The sequence below is a fragment of the Anas platyrhynchos genome, chromosome Z (genome assembly GCF_047663525.1).
Source record: "Anas platyrhynchos isolate ZD024472 breed Pekin duck chromosome Z, IASCAAS_PekinDuck_T2T, whole genome shotgun sequence".
NCBI classification, from domain to species: Eukaryota; Metazoa; Chordata; class Aves; order Anseriformes; family Anatidae; genus Anas; species Anas platyrhynchos.
Genome location: NC_092621.1, coordinates 38,310,615 through 38,332,685, shown reverse-complemented (window position 1 = coordinate 38,332,685; position 22,071 = coordinate 38,310,615). Strand labels below are relative to the sequence as shown.

At 37.8% G+C, this 22,071-nt stretch overlaps 1 protein-coding gene across 10 annotated transcripts in view; it reads right to left on the bottom strand.

Moving 5' to 3' along the window:
- The window catches only part of TRPM6 (transient receptor potential cation channel subfamily M member 6), a 98,705-nt gene that overhangs the window by 18,410 nt on the left and 58,224 nt on the right, over nucleotides 1-22,071 (bottom strand). For 5 of the 10 annotated variants that reach the window (XM_038171250.2, XM_038171247.2, XM_038171249.2 and 2 more), the window contains 12 exons: nucleotides 21,036-21,287; nucleotides 19,938-20,112; nucleotides 18,103-18,217; nucleotides 16,375-16,574; nucleotides 13,675-13,807; nucleotides 10,009-11,147; nucleotides 9,169-9,281; nucleotides 8,084-8,210; nucleotides 7,087-7,184; nucleotides 4,466-4,521; nucleotides 2,996-3,021; nucleotides 1,399-1,449 (listed from right to left, as the gene is read on the bottom strand). In XM_038171250.2, the coding sequence (XP_038027178.2) occupies nucleotides 1,399-1,449; nucleotides 2,996-3,021; nucleotides 4,466-4,521; nucleotides 7,087-7,184; nucleotides 8,084-8,210; nucleotides 9,169-9,281; nucleotides 10,009-11,147; nucleotides 13,675-13,807; nucleotides 16,375-16,574; nucleotides 18,103-18,217; nucleotides 19,938-20,112; nucleotides 21,036-21,287 (2,485 nt within the window). Of the gene's footprint in view, nucleotides 1-1,398; nucleotides 1,450-2,995; nucleotides 3,022-4,465; nucleotides 4,522-7,086; nucleotides 7,185-8,083; nucleotides 8,211-9,168; nucleotides 9,282-10,008; nucleotides 11,148-13,674; nucleotides 13,808-16,374; nucleotides 16,575-18,102; nucleotides 18,218-19,937; nucleotides 20,113-21,035; nucleotides 21,288-22,071 lie in introns of those variants that run through there. The other 5 variants (XM_038171248.2, XM_038171252.2, XM_038171253.2 and 2 more) reach the window with 5 other exon arrangements.

The window sequence follows — 22,071 nt, the reverse complement described above, 5'->3', positions numbered from 1 at the left end:
TCCAAGCAGAAATTAGAGATTAATTAGCCCAGAAGGAGAGAGCAAAGGGGAACCCTGAAATGCCAACCCTTGAATTAGGGTGCTCAACTGAGACACCTCTGTCTCAGTCTCTGTTTACATATTCCAAATCTGATAGGCACTGATTAATATACCTGAATAGTTTTTGAAGCATAGACTGAAAATCAAAGTCCTGCCTTGATGCATCACTAAAGTGACATAGTCACTAAATTACTGGAAGGAAAAGAATATGAACGGGGAGCTGCCATGACCTGTGCTGTCCATCAGACCCTGTCACTGCTTACTGCTGAGCCTTGGGAAGCAATTTGAAAGCACCTTGCACCAGCTGCTAAATTTGAGGCAAAACTCAAGCTCTTTTGGGTGTGCAGGGAGGCAGAACTGTAGCTGTCTGCAAAACATGACAGCAAAAAATAAAGTATAAGCAGTATATGGCACAGAATTTTAGTATTGAAGTGTGGGTTCTGTTGACTACATTCTATTCTGATCTTTCTGATATAGGAACACCTATACACTTATACTGGAAACATCTAGAGATCTTTGTCAGCTTTTAATGTAAATGAGATTGTCACCTGCACTAAAAAGTCCTCCCAATCTCAAACAGCACGCCTGACAAGAAACAAATTAATCATTGCAACAATGCCACCATCAGAGAAATTACTCCTGTACACTGATTACAAACTAAGAGGTGTTATTCCCACTGAAAACGACATTGCTTTTTGAACTTCATGAGGCTGCTAATGCTTCTGGTTTACCCTACGCTTCCTTTGAAAGGAGCCAAAGCCATGCAGGCAATAGAGACATCTACTGGTACGCTGCGCACAGCTCTCCTCTGGGAAAAAAAAAAAAAAAATGAAACCCAAGCCTTGTGGGAAAATCTCTACATATTCAGTTCAGGAAAAGACAGGATTGTGGGTAATTAGCATCCAAATGATTTATTCCCTGCCAAATTTCCATGAGTTCATAGGTATATAAACACAGATTAAGTGGTACAGAACCAATTAACTGAAGAAACCAACTCCAAAAAGTACAAAGGAGCATGTGGGAGGTGTGAGGGGAAATGACAGCTATAAACAAATGAGAGCCTCTACTACCCCCCCTGGGAATCAGAGCTCTGTTCATTGTTTCCTCTGATATTTTGAAAGCAATTATCTATATTCTGTTCTGTATTTGCCACAAATACCTGGAATGGAGCAATTAGCAAGAAAATAATTCATAATTTCCTCACTGCAGTATTAGGCCTGACTTAATACACCACCTTCTTAGCAGTGGGCAGTTGTGCAACTCTTCAAAGTGAAAATCACAGAGAATGACAAGGGAAGAACTAATGTTCTTTTAAATGTGTTAAATTACTCAGCTATCATATTGGTGCCTCCTGCTTACCTGAGTAATGATGGTGCAGATCTTGAGATGTTTTCGAGCAGGCAAAGATATCTGAAATAATGTTTAAAGGATCATTACGTTAATTAGCATAGCAGAGATAAATGCATGGTTTTTGAATTCCTTCCATCCCAGACTTTGCCATGAAACAAATTAATCAGAATTACTGTCTGAGCATTCTGAAGAGGAGAATTACTAATAGGCTTTAACTGTGTTATAATGTACAGTATATCAACAGATTTCAGTCAGTGCAATACAGCCAGATGACTTATTTATTCAGGGAAATGGTGGGAAACCAGCGATATTAACCTCAAGGACATGTAGCTTCTCTGAGCCAATTACACCCCTGGGATATTAAAAGCATTTTACTGTCCATCATGCTTCACAGTCTCCCAAAGGCATGATTTTACCAAGTCCATGCTCAGTCATTAAGCATTCCATTAAGTGTACTATTACAACAAAGTTATAATAATACTGATTCATTAACCCATGACATCTAAAATGCTGTTAAATTATAAACAGACAAACAATTTCTGTGGTTACATACATAACAGGCACAACTGGATCAGATTTGGTCCAAAAATCTTTGCTTTATAAAAATTCTTTTTAATAAAACCAAGATTAATATGCATGTTTCCATTAATCAGATTAAATTACTTTATTATATTGGAAAGAAATCCTTTGAAATGCCAAGTTGGAAAAAAAAAATAATAACAATATTTTTAATTCTGAAAAATTAGATAATTATAACCATTCAATTCATCAAACCATTTGAAAATTACACTCTTCTTGTTGGTCTAGTTTATTTGCTAGGTTCTCTTCCCCAGTAGAAGAGATCTTAAATGAAAAACACAAACAGATGCTGGGGGAATGATCAGCATTTCCAGCCAGTGCCCTTGGTGATTAGAGGTCCCTTTTGCTCTCTTTCCTGAAGGACCCAAGTTTTGTCACATTTTGTGACTTGACAGATGAGAATCATCTGATGCATAGATGCATCACAGCTAGCCTCAAACAAAAGATAAACGTTCCACTGTTCAAACTGTTGTAGCTAAATCTGTCTGAAGGCAGGCTAAAAGGCAATAAATATAAGTGAAGTGAACTAGCTGCTATGGAACAGAGTCACTCCTCATTATGAACTTGAGTTTATTCATTGGCCATTTCATAATAAGTTCACTGCTTCACTGGTTTCAACAACTTGGTGTAGAGGAACTACACCAAACTGGAATTCAAAAAATCAAACATACATTAGAAATTGTATACCATAATCTACCCTCAGGCATAGACACAGCTTTAACTCAGGAAGTTTATTTCTCCTGAAAATGACATCATTGCAGGACAGACTTGAGTAAAAATAGATTTTTTCGTTTCAAGATTTTACAGCTACCATGAGGAAAACATGTCCTCACCAAAAAATAAATAAATAAACCAATTTTACATTTCAAAATAAGATTTTATGACCAATATATGAAACAAATGTAACATTTATTATAACTATCCAACTATAGAAAAGTAATCTTCTTTTGGATTATGTATTTCTGAATTGTCAAAGTGGAATTTGCAGAGAGGAATTACAAGGTGTGGCAAGCAACCAAAAACTTACTGTCAGGTCCTTCTGAAGCTCTTAACCTGTTTAAAAGCAAACATTTGATACTTTACTCCAAAACTCCTGTAAATAACTACATATAGTATATCATATATCAAAGAGGTATGATCTATATGAGGGCAAAACTCACTAAGTTTTGATAAGCAATCATAAAACAAAACAACCCTCAGTGTAATTTTGTTCACTGAAACAATTAGCAAATAAACTTCAGTTACTGAAGAATAGCCACATTTTTCTGGGTGTTTCTTTCTCTGCTGTATGTTGAACTCCTTTTGCAGTTCTGCACTGCTGTTCATTTCATTTACAATGCAGTAACAATATCAGCTAAAGACCTTCAATCACGTACACAACTGTTCATTTTTCAAACTATGTGAATCAATGCTGAAATGTATTCAGAGCTACACATGCCATTGCTATTGCTTGCATAAAAGGTGACTTTTTAAACAGTTGGTCTTTTGGATTAACAAGGCTGCAAACATTAACGTTAACATTGAAGGTGCTTTTGTTTGACAAGACAGTGGATATGATTCACCTAACACACCACTGAAGACAACAGACTCACTCAACAGACTCAGACTTTCAGAATCAAGCTATTCAAAAGCCTGTAAATCCTGCTAGTAAGTATGTAGTTTGGCTTTTTTTTTTTTTGGATTAAAAAAAAAAAAAAAAAAAACAGGATGGGTAAAAAACACAGTATCTTCCTCCCTCCTCCCATAGTGAAATCACAAAATCACATGGGATATGACAGTTTTCTAGTACATTGTATTTATTACATCAACAGCATTACCCAGTAAGGGAAACATACAAGAAAGTTATAAAAATAAGAAAGAAGAGGAACAGAGAGACAGTACCAGATGAAATAAATTACCCCCAATATTAAGCTAATCAAGCTGTCAATCAAGCTGTAAAAAAATAAAAATTAAAAAGTAACATTGAAAACATATTTGGAAACAGTATAATTTCAATACATATAATCAAAGCTTAATAACTACTGAAAACTGATTATAAAAACTAAGTAAATATCTTGTAAATACGTAAACTCAGTACAAAAGAGATTAATCACAGAATGAGATAATGTTTCATGAGCCACTAGGATTTTTATTATTAATAATGGAAACATGCAATTTGCACAGCAAAATCATATGCAACTCATGCTTACTAGATTGTATAAAGACACGATGGTAATCTTAGTGATTGAATTAGAAAATTTGATATTGTTAGAATAAAAAGGTGTCTATTCCACCTAAAATTATACGATTCCTTTGAATGGATCTACTTTACCTCCATCAATATGCCTTCATTTAAAGAAACCAGACTGCATTGTCTTAGCTCCTCATTTGACCTGAATTTCTCATTGTAAGTATATTACAGAACTGAAGTGGAAAGTTGCAGAAAGTATAGCAAAAAGTACAGAAGTCTCTTTCTAAAAACATGTGATGAATATCTTAATATGCTAATGATACGTACGAGGAGTTTCTTAGATTATTTCTCTGTGTGCTTCCAGACATGTTATTACTCAAATCCTATAGAGAAGAGAGATACTTTTACTGGTAAAAATCTGTATATTGCTGTCACATACTCACTGAACAATTAAAAAATGTAAAATCTTGAAAACATTTGATACTCTTATTGTTAACATGAATAGTACCACTGACAGGATAATCACAGCATTGCCATACCTACAGTAAAATGCAATATCAATTTGCTCATAATGCAGTTTTTCATGTTGTCTGTATATAACTGAATAAAATAGTCATGTTCAGAGCTATATCTCAGTAGTTACAAAGCATGTTAAAGGTCTTCTAATACTGAAAATATTATGGGAACCCCCCTTCGTATTAGTAAATTACAATTTAGCAATAAACTTTACAGCTGTTGGAAATAAAATGCACCCTAAACCTCTATAATAGAAGAAGGCAACATATTAAGCAGTTCTCCAGGGATACTTAGTTCAAATATTTTCCAGGTCTTGTAGTTAGAGAAGTAGTCAAATGATCTTCCAGCCCTATTACAATAAATTGGGTCAGCCTGCCATTTGCAAGATCCTCCTAAAATGCTAGTCAGAGATGGGATTATTCTTCTGAAAAGAGAAGTCAGACAGATTTCAATCCTCAAAGGAAGCAGAGCTCATATCAAAATTTGAAGAAGACAAAGACTAACGATAAACTAACTAAAATTCAGCTTTGAATATTTTCTGAGACTTAATTCTCTCTTTTTTTTTTTTTATTTCAGAATTCACTCATGTTTTCCCAATGTACATTGCTTTGCAGATGAAAAAATATCTTTAACAAAACAGAGACCTTCTCAGATACATCCCTGCTTTGCTCCCTGATACCAATTTACCCTCCTGGGTAAATCTGAGAAATATCATAATTCGTTAATTTAAAATAAATGTTAACCCACAATAAGCAGTTATATGCAGCAATATCACAGAATCACAGAATCACACAGAATCACAGAATTTCTAGGTTGGAAGAGACCTCAAGATCATCGAGTCCAACCTCTGACCTAACACTAACAGTCCCCACTAAACCATATCCCTAAGCTCTACATCCAAACGTCTTTTAAAGACTTCCAGGGATGGTGACTCCACCACCTCCCTGGGCAGCCTGTTCCAGTGCCTAACAACCCTTTCAGTAAAGAAGTTAGATATCATAATATCTGAACAATATATGTATTGTTGAGATGTCATAACCCAGACATAACCTTATAATCCAGACAGTTCTTAAGAGAAGGCATAGACATTCAGTGGGCATTGGAAACTATACTTTAGAAGATTAAATAATTTGAAGTTAGTGTTCTTGAGGTGACCAGTTCCTGCCTAATTCTGATCCCACTGTAATCAGTAGACTATTTCTGCAGGCTTTAAAAATCCTACCCTTGAGTTTTAACAAGAAACCTTAATATAAATTTTGAAGCATCAGATTACTTCGTCATTTCATGCAGTTTTCCTGACTGTATCTTTATTTTGCTTGTCTGACTCTTTCACATTTTAAAGATCTATTGATATAATCTCCAAATTCAGGTTTTACAGAATTCACAATAAGCAAAGTTATTTCTATTTTTATCTCTGACCTCTTTCACACACACACACAAAAAAAGTTTCAATTTTTTTTAATTAGGATTTGAGCTGTCTTCACAAGTATTTGGGATTCAAATTCTACGCCACTCAGAATATCAGATCTGAAACTATCTGTTTTATTTTCTTTCCTTTTTTAAAAAAGCAATTCACATTACTACAGTGAAAAATAAGCTAGGCTGTTAGACATCATTGTTTCAAAAATCAAGTGCCATAAGTAAAACAGGCAGGAGTGGGTGCTGTTGAAATGGAAGAGGAAAGGATTATTTCACAGTTCCTTTTCTCAATTTATTCCTTGTTAATTTTCTGACATGCCTCGAGAAACTCCTACACAACGTAGTGAAAGATATGTTTCCTTCTATTAGCCACACCATTTAAAAACATATAATTTTCTATACAGCAACTTCCTGCCCACAGTCTTCAGGACATATAAATTGGTCTAGCTCCATCAAATTCAAGGGGCATATGTTGATTTACATAGACAGTGGGCCTTTATGTTATTAAGTTGCAAATTAATTCGGATGAATCATAAGATAAGGTGTTTATAAATCAGAGGTTAAGAAATCCAAGCTTTGAAATTATTATCAACACTTTGCAAGAAATAACTATCTCTGTGTGATGGATTAAGCACTATGAAGTTAACTTTCCAAAAATCTTTTCACTGTGCTGACCAGTTCTGACAAGTTCAAGACAAAGCTCTGTGCTCACTTGCTGCATAGTGAAACATCAACACATACTTTGTTTCTAGCCACTTTCTGCATACTCAGAACTACCCTGTGATTCAATAATTTAATAACCTACTTCAATAATCTTCATAGAGTGTTAGCAGCTTTCAATTATTCATTTACTCACACACATGCACAGTGGCAGCATACAAGAAAGTTCTCGTGTCTCAAGAGGTATTTCATGACAAAGAACCTAGAGTTGCAAGTCCATGGAGGTCAGCAGAGCTATCCTAGTCTCAAAACAGACAAACCTATGGACTAGGATGTGTAATCTTAGGTCTTACCTCTTCAGAATGCCTCAGGTAATCACAGAATGGTATGGTATGCCTATGGATGTCTTGATTTTTCATTTTCTGGTGCATGTAACTGAGACATTCCAGACCTAGCCAAAAGAGCAGGTATCAGCTATTTCCAGAGTGTATAATGAACAGCTCTACTGCTACACACACGTATGTAGTGCTACATGTATAAAATAAACACCTATATGCCATAATGCCCTAGCAAATATGTAATGGGCTATAAAAGCAAGAGTAGAATTTCACAGGGTTAAAACTGACTGTTTCCATTCTCTGTCAGCAGAATTCAGGGTGCAGCCCTTCTCAGACCATGCTGTGCTGAGTCACAGCACTCCCTCGTGCTTCTCCCAGCAGCTTGCAGGATGAAGCCAGTGAGTTGCCTATAGCAAAGCTGAAAGATCCATGCAAGGATTTCTCAGAATGAAAGAGATGGAGAATTTATAAAAGAACGGGAAGAATGCCATTCCCTTTTAATTCCATCAGAGATGATGCAGAATTCATTTTTTCACTTTGGAAGATGTGTTTCTGAGCAATGAGTAATGAATAATGCATTCAGAAGATCTGCCAACAGATACAGTATCACAGCACTGCCTGTGAGTGTATATGCCCTGAAAAATTCACGAAAGTTTATTTTTGCAATAAGCCAGAATGCCACTTTAAAAGACACCTCAGGAGAGGAGAAAAGGATATCATCTTCCCCACTTCCCACTTATTCCTGAGGGTTAGTACTCTACTATTTTCCATGCAATACAGGCAGCACTTCCAGAAAAATGCAACTGACCTTCCATCCAACCTATGCCCCTTTTTGCTCTGACATAAAGTAGCAAGTAACCAAGCCATGCATGCCTGCTATCTATTTCTAATTCTGTAAAAATTATGCCAGGAGGTGAAAGTGGAAGATGACATTTTGAGTTTGTGAATTTTTATTTACTGCTTCCTTTTTTAAAAGCTGTCCTGAATTCACTGTCTGCAAAGTATCACATACTTAGCTGACTGAAATTAGACACAGTAAGCCAGTTCTTGCTGTGTTTCTCTTCCTCATCCCAGATATTGATCTCTGCAGGCTCTGAGCTCACTTGGGTGTTCTGGGGACAATCATCCACTCTAATCACCTGGCAAGACACAGACAAAACGACACTCGATTTATAGGATGACTAGCACCTCTGCAGTTCCTCTGACAGCTACACTATGACATGGCCTTTCAGTACACCACTGAAATGCCAATGACTGAACTGGCTCCTAAATGAGAAACAGATTTTCCCATATTTGTTAAAAGCTGCAGAAGTCACATTGCTTTTGTCTAGTCAATACTACTGAAGAAAGATCTAGTGCCATAGGTTTTTAAAACAAACTTCAGAGTCCCTCAGAATACCATAAGAGACGATCAGGTCTCAAAGCTCAAGTCTCAGGTCTGTTGCTGACCTAAACATCTTATGTAAACAAATCAGGCTTCACCTTTCATCTCATTAAACAGGAATAATTCTTTCCACTTGACAAAGATGCTGGAAATCTCTTCAGACGTGAATTTTTATGTATGTACGTATAGATACAGTTAGGAAAGTTGCACTATTTCTATGACACAGTCAACATGCTATCTACAATGTGATTACTGGTTGATGGATTCAGAGAAAAGACTGCAGGGCTCCTGTAGGTGAGTGAGAACCTTATAAAGCCTGGCTTTCCTCTTTACAGTAGCACACAGTCTGGATGCAGCTCACCACTTCTTCAGTATATCCTACAGCATACAAAGCCTCCATGATTGATTCTCTCAGCTGAAGTGCAAGGACTGATTCCTTTCTATGTAAAATCAATAATAGTCTTGGTCTACTATCTAACAAAGTCCATAGGCTTCATCATGTTCAAAACTGAAATGGCACACATTCAAACAAAAGGGAGATTAAATCAAAGCCAGACCAAAAAAAAAAAAAAAAAGGTTTCTCAATTTATGTGCAGCCTTTTAAATGCAAACATACTCAGCTAAACTTTAATTTTGCGCTACACTGCAGAATTGTTCTTACTGAATGAAAAAGACTGCTATGAGATATGTGATTCCCTTCCATCTACACATACCGGCACCTGAAGGGGTTTTTGAATCTTCTTTTCTCTCCCAGACTTTCTGTCTCTGTTTTGTTGTTTTGCTTTTGTTGCCTCACTGTAGTGTAGCTCACTAGATGGTAAAGACTCTGTGGGAAAGAATCAAAAAACACCATTAAGCTACAGAGCTTTTGTTTACTAAGAGAAGATGTGATAAGACAGAGTTGGCAGATCTCCAGAGCAAGCTGAGAAAGGCTTGTAACACCCAAAGCTAATACTCACACAGTCCATGCAGTTCAGTGCAAAGATGTTCACCATCATAAGATATAAAACAACAAATGTTATCTATCATCTCATACTATTTTTACTTAGAACTGGAATCTGCCATATTTTAGCTGCTGGTAAGCAAATTTGGTGGTGGACAGGAAGGTTTGTAAAACTTCTATAAAAATGTCATTCATTATCCATTCAACCATCTGACAATGTATCTCTTAGGTATTCTGCAAATTCATTTAGTTCTTATAATTCTTGGATTGCTTCCCCAGGTTAAGAGACTCCCCAAGATCCAGTATCATTCCTCTGTCACAGCAGCATTGTAGACATAACTGTAGGGGGCCATTTAGATGGGGGAATCAGGGTTGGACTGCTACTGTGGCTGACATACTGGTGTTGTACAGCTCGTACCGGGCACACTTAGAAATTCCTCAGAGCAATCATTCCCAGCACCAAAAAAAAGGTGAAAGAGAAGCTCTGGACTGTTTCCTTACTACCCTCAGCTGCAGCTAATACCTCCTGAATGACAAAAAAAACATCTTTTAATAATGTCTTGTGTTTCCCAATAAAAGACACTGTAGAGGTACAGCATATTTTTATTACCACCTCTGGCTTTGCAGGTTTTCCCACTTTTCTCTTTTTGAGAGGACGGTAAGCTGTTGCTCCTGCAGACACCCCAGTTCCTCCAGAGGGGGCTGATCCAAAAGGAGGTGTGTTTCAGTTTGTTCTCAGAGATGATGCTGTGCTGTGAGCTCCTGGAGTTGTAAGAGAAGGACTTTGATTCTTTTATCTGGACGTGCCTGGGAGGGCTATCCTTGCAATTGCCGTCACAGTTATAAGTGGATTGTATGCACGGGGCCTTCTTCTGTTTCTTTCTTGAGCTGAAAACCCCTTTTTCATCACCTTCAGAGAATCCCCAGTTCACATAACCACCTTCAGTTTCTTCCCTGTCATCACAGCAGGGTATTACATTCTCTCCGTCATCCAGTGGCGGATGGAGACTGAGAGGATGATCAGCCTCTACAGCATTAGTCTTTTTTGATGGCAAGTGAATAACAAAGTCCGTCTGGCTCCACTGATAACCTTCTGGCTCTTTATCAATGAGGCTGACACTTTGCATGTTTTGCTGCACTGCAATGCTCCTTTGCAGTTCATCATTGAATACATTTTCCCTGTACTTGGTAGGAGTGCTCGAAAAGGACAAGTTTAAAGTGACGTCCTCTGAAAAGGGCCCTCCTTGGTGATCAGGAGGTACCAGCAAAAATTGTCCATATCTAGGGGTTGACTTAGTCTCAGATGATATGCCTGAAGTGAGAGTGTCACTTTCTATTTCAATCTTCCGAGAGCTGTCTTCTACCACCTTGTTACTCTCAGTCCTCAGTTTGTGGTCTTTGCATTCTGATGACCACTGACTCCTTACCAAGCTCCGTAACAGAGAGGGTGGCATGCTGTAGTAGTGGTACTTCTTGTCATACAAACACTCCAGACTGCTCAGGGTCTTGGAATAGAGCACGTTGCTCCAGCTATGGGGCAGCTTCCTATAGGATCTACATTTTGTGTCAGCCAGTAAGGCTTCTTCCACCTGCAAGGTGTCTACTGCTGAAAGCACTTTCAGGATGTCCACTGTCAAGGCAGACAAGTCTTGCAAATGTCCTAGCTGACTGTCGAGGGAGATTAAAGACTCCTTGATATAAAATACCTTCTCGTGCACTTCTTTTAGCTGCAGAAACATTTCCTCTACTCTAGACAGAATAAGAAAAGATAATTAAAATATCAAAACACAGATCTTTGGTTCTCTATGCCAGATGATTAACACATTTTAAAAAGCCAGTATTTAAAACAATCCTTTATATTTTTTTCATGTGAATTCCATTCTCATGAACATGTATATTTGATAAAATCCGTCCAGACTTAAAACACGTCATTCGGTATACTGGGCCAAAAGGCTCTTTGCTCAAAGAGAATCTATCTTAAAAAACATATTTCTACTAATCTGCATTCCATGCCATAGAACTACTAAGCCACGGCCAAGAAGACACAGCTTTGGAAATGCTACATTGTGCACTGCCGTGTAAATGCTGTAAAAAGAAGAAAAAAGAAAGAAAAGAAAAAAAAGAAAAAAACAAAAAGTAAAAAGCTGTAAAGTATACTTCCTGTCATCCATTCATCTTTCATTCCTACACTTCTTGTGCAAACATGAGAAGGATAAGGCTTCACCCTACAGAAACTATTCCATTTCTCAAATGCTGCTTGAAAATGGTCCTCCCAACAAGCCATATGGCCTATTGGAACAGATTTTTTATGTTTGATACCACCAAAACCCTCATCTTCAGCCACCAAAAAATAAAATAAAATAAAATTAAATTAAATTAAATTAAATTAAATTAAATTAAATTAAAATCAGCTTCCAAAAAGCAAAGTTGTTTTTGTTTGTTTGTTTGTTTTTTGTTTTTGTTTTTATGGTCTTCAAATCCCCAGTGAACAGCGCAAGAACTTCTTGGACTGGAACAATATCTTTCTAACCAATTCATTATCTTCATGTTTGCTAAAGATACTCTCTCTGGTGCTCTATCATTAAGACAATGATGAACCAGCTGCAGGCAATATGCAAAAGAAGCTCTCTTCCTTTGTTACTGAATAACTTAAAGATGCAGCATTTAACCAACGCATTTAACCAACAGCTAATAAAATCAAATACCATTGTTCCAAAATGTTTTATTCACCTAAAGGAATTTCTTGTGTTAATGTTATGCAATGCTAGGAAGTACGTTTTAACTTGGCACTCCAGAAAAAGAAAAAAAAAAATCCCTTTCTAGTTCTATAGTTATCCAGTAAATAAAATCTTCTTGCTGTAATTGATTCTACAGCTTTTGAACAGAAGTATTTATTACATTTTTCTACAAGGGACATTCATTTTGCTTGTATGTTTTGTCTCAGTATGTAGAAAATAAGACCATGAAAATATAACCATCAAGGGCCTATCTGTATCTAGGCAAAACAAATTTTGGATCAGATCTGTATTGGCATTCAGTAAGACTTTTTACAGTGCTCAGTTTGTTTAATTCTTCCCTTTAAAAGTAATGGCAGCTTTGCCAATGATTTCAATAGAAAGCTAAATTAGGCCAATACTGGTAGCTTTGAAATCCTGTTAATAGTTACATATTGATATTTTGCAAGCCAGGATGGTACAGTGCAGATAATGCTACACTGGTTATACAATTATTTTCTTACACAGTTAAGCCTCAGAATAAAACTACGTACTGTATGCCATATTCTGGCACGTCCTCTTGGTGATACCTTCTCTGCAAAAGTGAAAACATAGAACACCATACTGCACACAGCAAGCAGTTGCCAGTGTGCAGCATTGGTTGGGCCTCCGGGAGAGCAGAACTTGAACAAAGCTTGAGAGATCCAGCCTGCAGTCACCCAGATGAGTGCAGCAGGAGGGCAGAAGGTGCTCCAGCCACGCAGCAGCAGTTCTCCTGCAGCCTGTGGAGAAGCCCCTGGTGGAGCAGGCTGTCCCCCTGCAGCCCATGGGTCCCACATGGAGCAGATCTCCACGCTGCAGCCCCCCCATGGGTGGAGGAGCCCCCGGTAGAGCAGGTGGATGTGGCCTGGAGGAGGCTGCGGCCCATGGAGAGCCCCCGCAGGAGCAGGCCCTGGGCCAGAGCTGCAGCCCGTGGAGAGGAGCCCACGAAGGAGCAGGGGTCTGGGGGGAGCTGCCGCCCACCCGTGGGGGACCCATGCTGGAGCAGTTTGCTCCTGGGGGATGGACTTTGTGGTATGGAACCGTGTGGGAGCAGTGCTTGAAGAGCTGCTGCCTATGGGCAGCCCCCGCAGGCTCAGTTCAGGTGGGAGGGAATCCACATGGAGCAGGGGCAGAGAGGGACTGTACTAAACACCCTCCCTATGTTGTGTCTGTTTTGTCTGTGATGAGAACTGTTGAGTGACCTCCCTGTCCTCATCTCAACCCTTGAGCCCTTTTTCACCATATTTTCTCCCCGTTCATTTGAAGAGCAGAAGTAAGAGGGCTGTGTGGCAGAGTTTAAGTAGCTATCAGTGTGAAACCACTAACCCCATTAACCACACTGCACATGTCCAAGGATGCAATTCTGCCAGCAAGGCTTCCCAGACAGGCCTGATATTCAGTTCAAACAGGTATGTTACTTGTCCATCAAATTAGCATGGTCTACATATGCTACCGCCTCTCAGATTCACAATGGCCATAACTTGTCAAAAAGCATTAAAAGTTTTTGCAGCATAACACACCTTTCTGTTGTCAGGCGGATCCTTTCACTGTCACTGGAATTCAAGCTTTCATTCTTCTCATGAAAATATTTTTCCACACACTGTTCCTCAAAGTCATGTAGTTTCTTCAACTCCTCATCACTTAAGTACAGCTCTGAACAAAGAAGTAGATGTAGGTATTAAGTGTGATGACAAATACAATTGAGTATGTGTCTATGAAAATAGGAAAATGTCAGAACAGGTTTTCTTCTCCTCCCTTGACAAGAATGAAACAGACCTAACTCCATGAAATTTGGACTCATGTATAAAGACCAAACATGCCAAATCGTCTCTGCCCTGCTTGTGAGCTTATTTCAAAGATTTCACTCTACCTTGGCATTTTCATTCAATTTCCACAGGGTGGCACTGGATCCTCATTGCTAAAAGCAGTTGTTTAATCACACAAAAATTTAAGAAACTTGTCAAGCAATGCATAGGCATATTGAAAGGGAACACAAAGGTATTAAAATGGGAAAAATAAAATAAAATAAAATAAAATAAAATAAAATAAAATAAAATAAAATAAAATAAAATAAAATAAAATAAAATAAAATAAAATAAAATAAAATAAAATAAAATAAAATAAAATAAAATAAAATAAAATAAAATAAAATAAAATAAAAAAAACTCACTGAGAAAAGTGCAGGCAAAGTATAAGCCCTCTTCTATCCGAAGACTTTTGGATGTGCTAAGCAGTCTTACAGTTTCCTGGTATCTAACATACCTTGCAAGAAACCCTCCGTGTCAGTCACTTACACTATGCACGCATATAAAAAGAGCAGTGGTACTTCAAAGGCACGCTGATATATCCAGCCATGAAGGAGGAGCTGAGCCCAGCAACAGCAGTAAAGCTGCTCAGCATTGATTAGTTGAGCACACTTTTGAACTCTGTAACCACTTGTGAGCATGGCAGTCATCTTCAGGGATTCATGTTCATCAGAGAAAATCCTAAATGAACCATAACCCTAGAAGGGTCTGCTCAGTTCAGTTATTAGGTATCAAGAATGTACACTGCTTCAAAAAGGATAAGGCTGTGTAATACTATAGTCATGTTCCCCATTTTTGATGAGATTACAGCCCCCAGCCTCTCCACAAGCTCATTCCCCTGCATAGCCCCATCATCCATCAAGACCCACTGCTGAGTACTTGTTCCCCATCCTGACACCCTATAGTCCCCTCCTCTCATTGGCTATGGCTGTTCCTGACAGAACAGCGGGAGCTGGAGGCAGTGTGACACTGAGCTGGCATTGCCACGAGGAGGTGTTAGGAATGACCTCAGGACAGAGGAGTCCAGGTCAGGAAGGGTGACAAAGGTAGGATAAAAGGACAGTGGTGTACCAGTGCACAAAGGAACTAGGGTGCAGTAAGGAAGTAGAAGCTCCCGTGCTCTCTCCCTGTATCTTCCAACACCAGATCTCCTGTGTCCTCAGGCTCTGCAGCTACTTTCTCAGCTTCCACAGACATCCGTTCCCCAATACAGGAGGCAGCAACAGCACTATGAAGTACTGTACAGGGGCTTGTTCTGGGCATTCATATTGGTATTCGCTGCTATCAAGTAATGTTGACACACTGACTAACAACCAATCTGAAGCCTAACATTAAGTGCTTATTTTGTGCGTAACCAAAGACCTAGCAAGTGGGAGTTTTTTTGTTCTACCAGAGATTCATATAGTCTAGGAGGATTTTCCCCTCACAGCCCTTTATATCTACAAACAGGTCTTGTTACTTGATGCAGAAATGGGTTCTCAAATGTCAGGTTTCACTTCCCCAGACGATGCTGCAGAAGTCAGAAAGGGACTCTGCACTCATGTACTGTATTATATAACAAGCCAGGGACATAAGAGTCCTTTGCTGAAGCATCTTTAATGGGCTGCTAACACCTCATCTCAAAATACCCTGAACTAGCTTACTTAATACATGTGACTCTCATTACAAAGGAAACTGAAAGCAGGAGACTGATCTCCATTCAGTGCCTTTTTACTTAAACTGCCATTTATCTCATGAGCCACAGATCCCAACTACCCAAGCTCCAGGGAAAAAAATTATGAAAACTTAATTGTATATGGAGGATACAGGGGGAAGAAGTCATTGAATTGTATCAGAAGAATAAACAAAGACTCATCAAAAGTATTTGTCACTCTGGGCTATTAAAAAGGAATTGATGGTCTTTTCAGGATAAATGTACAAAAACGTATGCCTTCAGTGTTCTTTATTTTCTGTCAAAATAAGGTTTTTCTATCATACAGAAAATTTAATATCACTTTATTTCAGCTACAAATTGTAATGTATCTATATCACTCCAGCAGGATATGTTTGCAACACCATCTTGCAAGTCATAGGCTAGCTACGTTGAAAATAGCTATGACTGAGTATGATGTAAGTTAAAACTTGGAGCCAGAGCCTGCCTAAGTTCTTTACTATTACTATCTATATTACATTTTGATTGATGCACAATATGTAGCAAAGCAAAAGCTAAATAAAAAGCAAAACATTCCCCTAGTCACTTTTTTTTTTCCTACAAGACTTCTCAGACAGGCACATCAAATTCTGGTTTGCCAGAAAACAGCCTCCAGGCCAGAAAATCTCTTTCTTTTTGGAGAAACTGAGCTACAAAGTGATGGGAGGCTGACAAAACATTCCTCATAATCTATTTCTGTTTGTCCCCAGTTTAGCTCTGCTTACTCAGTCCAACGTCGCCTTCCTCTTGATCAGATTCATTTGTGGGCCGGTGGTGGAAGATGCGATTTATCAGAAGTCCAATATGGCTCAGGAGAATAAAAGGTGGAGGCAGCCATGGCTTATCATGATAGGTCATAATGTAGCGGTACCGGTTGTACTTCCAGAGCTTGTTTGATATGGATTTCAAATCATAGTAAACATTACTGAGAAGAGAGATAAATGGGAAAGGAAGGTAAAACACTCCTGTGAGGAATCTTCTCAATACAGCAAAAGATGCTTGTCTACAGATCTAATTTGACACTGAAGAAAAGTCTCATCCCTCCAGTGAAGTAAATCAGCTTAGCAACTTTCATTTAACAAAGCAGCAGCATGTGCCTGCAGCTAGTGCACAGAGAATGAGATCTTCAAAGCTGCCTAACAGATTGGGATATCCAATTCCCATTCACTTTAATGGGAACTGGGCAAAAAATATCCCTACAGTGGCTTTGAAATCTCAACCAGATTATTTAAACTTTAATACATAGCCTATCTGGGAATTCAACATTGTCTGCCTCTTTGGACTGGATTAAATGTGTGAATCAGGCTAAGGGAAGAGTTTTAACAATGCTTCTGCTGCCTTTCAGTGCTCTCCCCCTACAACAAAATACATGCTGCAAAAGGCAGCTACATGAGCAATTCTTCTGTGGGGTACTCTTTGGAGCACTGACATTACTAAATGTGATGCTGGTGTTGCACAGAGTATTTCCTGTACTGTCATAGACCCAAATACAGGAAAGCAACTTTGTGGTTTCTGGCACTTTAATTTCAGTTGCATTGTCATACTCTTCACCCAACATATAATCAAAAAAACATCAGCTTTGCTTCTGGGAGCATAATTAAAAATATTGCTTATACCCTTTTTTGGTCCCACTTCTGGAACAATCAAATCACTAAGCAGAAGGTTTAACATATCATCAATGCTGGAGGTTTAAATCTAGAAATAATTCAAATTACAATTTCACAGCTGTGCATTAAAAAAAAAAAAATTAATGCCTTGCCACAATTTCAGGAAAGGGATTTCTAATTGGAAGTGGGAATAGAATGAGTTTTGATCATTCCGTTTTCTTGAATATTAATCACTACATTTCTTGATTTGAAAATTTTTTAACCTACAGCTGGCATTTTCTTCCCCAGAAATACTAGAACTCTAAGAAAAAAAAATTAACTATTTGGGTTACACTGTTCTTCATTAATATTTACACAGAACTTGATTTACTTCAAGGGCTTCCCTCAACCCAAAAGGTTAAAATTACTATAACGACATTGATGAAAGCTTCCTAATCTAGCAGCAGACATTAAAAAGCAGATAGTTCAATACTCTACAGTTAGATTTCAGTTCCAGAACATATCAAATTGCACCAAACAATAGGAATTCTTAAACAATCACATAAAGATTATGGTCCTACAATGGCATTACCCTCCTTCCCTTAAATTCTCCACTTATCTGTTGACTTAAAACTTGTGCTACCCTGGGATGAGTATTGTATAGGCTGTCAGCACAACAAATACAATTTTTAGGAACAAAGTACAAATTATGTCAGAGCTGAATTAATGATGTTTGTTTGCCAAGTGGAGTTGTCTACTGCCACAGAGCCAGGTTCGGTTCAAACTGCAAAACAGTCAACACAGAAGTGTTGGCAGAACATTTATCAGTTGTCATTTGCTTTTGCAGCAATATGGCACGGTACCTACTTAAAGAAAGCAATAAGTAAGTTGACCATGATGATGTATTGCACAAAGAGGTAGACAGCTTGGAGGAACGGTGTAAGGAAGGACCCAGGAGGACAGTCTTGATTGGTTTCACAAACTAAAAGGGAAAGACATACAGAGCACTGTTAGCAAAGGAATAGAACAGAGGGCATGTGGAATGGGTTGCCCAGGGAGGTGGTGGAGTCACCTTCCCTGGGGGTGTTTAAGGAAAGTTTGGACATGGTGCTTAGGGACATGGTTTAGTGGGTGATATTGGTGGTAGGATCTTGGAGGAGATCCAAGATCTTGGAGGTCTTTTCCAACCTTAATGATTCTATGATTCTATATGCTTCTCATCTGCCTGAGCAAGAAAGAGAATAGTCCAAGTTTCGTCCACAGAGATATGTTGTTAAAAGTCTGCCTCTGTGTAGGGAAGATAACTCTTCATAACCCTACTGCCTCATTGTTACCATTTCAATTCAGAAGCTCTAGACACCATTTTATACATATCTTATGACAGTCATTATGACTTTTTGTTAAGTAGAAAATAACATGACTGCAATGTATTTGGGGGATGGTACACACTCAAGTAAACTGCAGTACAAATCCTTAAAGTAAGTGGCAAAGCTTTCTCTGACCCCATTGTGAAACAAATATAGCTACAAGGCTGCTTTATCAGAACTGAAGTATTAATCCTTTATAGCTTCAATAAGATCATATTAATTAACATGCAAATGTACATATGGATAGTTTTGATAGTTCACAGAAACTAAGGGATCCCTTTGTATATTTTTAAACTGCCATAACAACCACTTTTAAATGTTTGTGTTTTCTTAATCAAATATTGCACCTTTGAGGAAATTTTAAAACACGTTGGTAACACAGCAGTCACAAATTCAAGAGATATTCCATGGCATAAAGACTCATTAGAGAAATCCGTCTTATCTGAGAAGTTTCAAATTTCTAAAGGTTTAGCATTACTAGGTGATTAAATGAATTAAACTGTGAAACTTAATGCCATACTTTTATTAAAAATATTTTGACTTATGTAGCCAAGATATGTATCTGTCATGTGACTGTTTCATCAATAATAATGGATGAGGCATCCTTAATTATTTAAGTGAATCAGGTCTAAACTGAACTATATGTCTTAAGTATCTATATCTATTTGCAAAACTTCTTTTCTATTTTCGAGTCTATCTTACTTGCACCCATTGCTTAATAGTATAAATGTGACTTCCGTCTATATAATGAAATAACCCCTGGAGTGCCTGGTTCTTCTCTATCACTGTGACAAAGCCAAAGCCATAAGCTAGAAATAACATTCTTCCTACGGTTTTAATCTATTATTTTTATGTTCAGCTGGTTTATTTGTTTAAGAAGGATGTCATGTAATTCTTACTGTGGTGAAAAACCATTTTTCTCTTTCCTTTTTTGCTTTTCTCTTTATTCTGTCTTCCTAGTAAACTTTGCAGTCTTTTTCTCCAGATCAGCAGCTTAGGACCGTCTCAATTGCAAATTAATTTCACTGACAGAGTCTGACCAAGAATTACCTTATTATTAGTCCCTATGTACTTTGTTCTGAGCTTTGTAGTATACTTCATTTCAGAAGTTAAATTTGAGAGTTTTAAATTTTAATCTTCATTTTATACAAAGAAACTAATATTCTCACCTTTATTTGTGCAGTATTGCAAATTAAGACTATATATACACTGGAATAGAAATTGTCTGAGTAAGGGCAAACTTAATATGTGGTCAAAATTCTAACAGTCAAAAGTGAACATGTTTAAGCACATATTAAATGTAAGCTGTTGAGCTGTACTGTGAAAATCACCTACCATCTATTTCTCCAGCATAGACCTCACCAAACATCATCCAGTAGGGTTGAAACACAATATCTCGGGCCAGAGTCCAAGAAGGAGGCTCTTCTGGTGAAAGTATTGCCTTTCGTGAAACTCCAAAACTCAACAGGACAATGGCCATCATGACCACAATATAGAACATGTTTGCTGTCTGGACATGGAATAATTAACTGTGTTAATTATATGCAAAGGAGACTTACATTTTAGGGTAGAAAATCAGTCACAGCTTTTGCAAATAGCAATACAAAAACAGGCTAACAATCTAATATGCTGGAGGAAATTAAAACATTTTCTAGAGATTAAAATCAATTCTGGAACAAAAAGGCCAGAAGTCTTGCCTCTCAAGTCTCACTAAACATCTTAACCAATATTTAAAATATGCAGAGACCTTGTGGTGGTGATTTTCATCAGTGGCATCTTCATCTAAACTAAGAGTACAGAATAGCAGTTCAAATGAATTTTTTCTTATGACACTGAATCAGAATTACTATGCAAGACAGAATATAAAAGTATTAATAAGATAGTTCCAATAACTGAGGGAAATTACAGTGGGAATCTGCATATGTCCCTCAAGACTAGGCAGCAGTTCAGCAGCAGTTTTGATACCAAAAGAGAAAAAAATTAACTTTGATCTCAGAGAAATTTTGCCTGCTAAAAATGGGATATAATTATTTGAATCAGAATGTAATATAATAATGAGACGGTTTCCAAGAGCTAGGGGAATTATCTATAGTAGTGAGCCTGTCTGCAAGACACGGTGATTTTTCTTCCTACTATTATCAAGCTGGATCAGAAACTCTACTCAAATACAACCCTTCTCTAAGGAACTAAGTGAAAATGGCTTTTGTGAATAAACTTAAATAATGAATAAATTAGAACTGAAATCTGGTCATCGTCAACTCACAAACAGAAAAAATCAAGGTATTTTCATTCACTATTGGGTAACATTATATTATACATTCACTATTGGGTAACATCTACTTTGACCACCATCCTTTTATGTCACTTCTGACCTTTACAAGCTCCTCAGTAGCTCATGACTACAAGAAAATTGCTCCACAGTGTAATGCTTACCATTTTCCCAATCATTGTCAGATATGGGCCAGCATGCTGATTCACAGCAAAGAGATCAAGGAGACGAGCATACCAAAATATTATATCCAAGCAATAAAGTAGCCGCCCTGCAGTTTGAACTGGGGGTTCAGACCAGCGCAAGCCAAAACCAATCATAAACAGGATGATGGCTATAGAATCCGTAAAATTCCAGTATTCATTAATCCACACCTTCACTTTTTGGCTGAATTTCCCAGGTTCTGAGATAAATACCTGAATAGAATGTGGAAAAAATCAAACAAAACAAAACCAAAACCAAAAATATACACAGAATCTCCATTAAAATCACAGATACATTCTCTGACCTTTTCTGTCTGAACAGTTTTGTGATATTTGAAAATGTTTGTTTCTTATTTCCTTTTTTACATATTACAAACTGCAATTCATTCTTTATTGAGGTTTGGACTTAATTTATAATGTTTTATTTCTCAACCATGCCCCACCAAACAAAATTGCTCTTCCTAAAGAAAAACAAATCCCAAGCCTGAACCTATTCACTGAAGAGTGTGTTCTTCAGCAGAAAAGAACAGGCAGTACAGAACAGCTATCACTACAAATTAATTAATATTTTCTAGAGGACTGATCATGACTTGCAGTAGCCCTTTCAAAAGCCCTGAAGTCATGGAAAGCATCAACCTAACCTTGCTGATGGGGAAACAACTAATGCCTGTTATTGCAGGCTGAAAATATAAAGTAAGATCCTTGTATTGCACCAAGGGCATGCTAAAAAAGGAGTGCTGGCAACTAGGAAGGTAAAGAATGAAACGTTCACTCCTTGAACTGTGAGGTGCCCCAAAGGGATTTTAAGCTTCACTGAGCAAATGTGTGAAGTGGAATCTTTGGGAGGCTGTAAATAAAACCACTGCATGTTGCGTGAGTGAGGCCAATTATGCAGTGCTATGTAAGATCACACTGATAAGAATCAAGCAGAGGAGAGATTTTTAAATGTTATACCCTGATCCTGCAAGAATTTATGCATATGAACACATTCATGTAA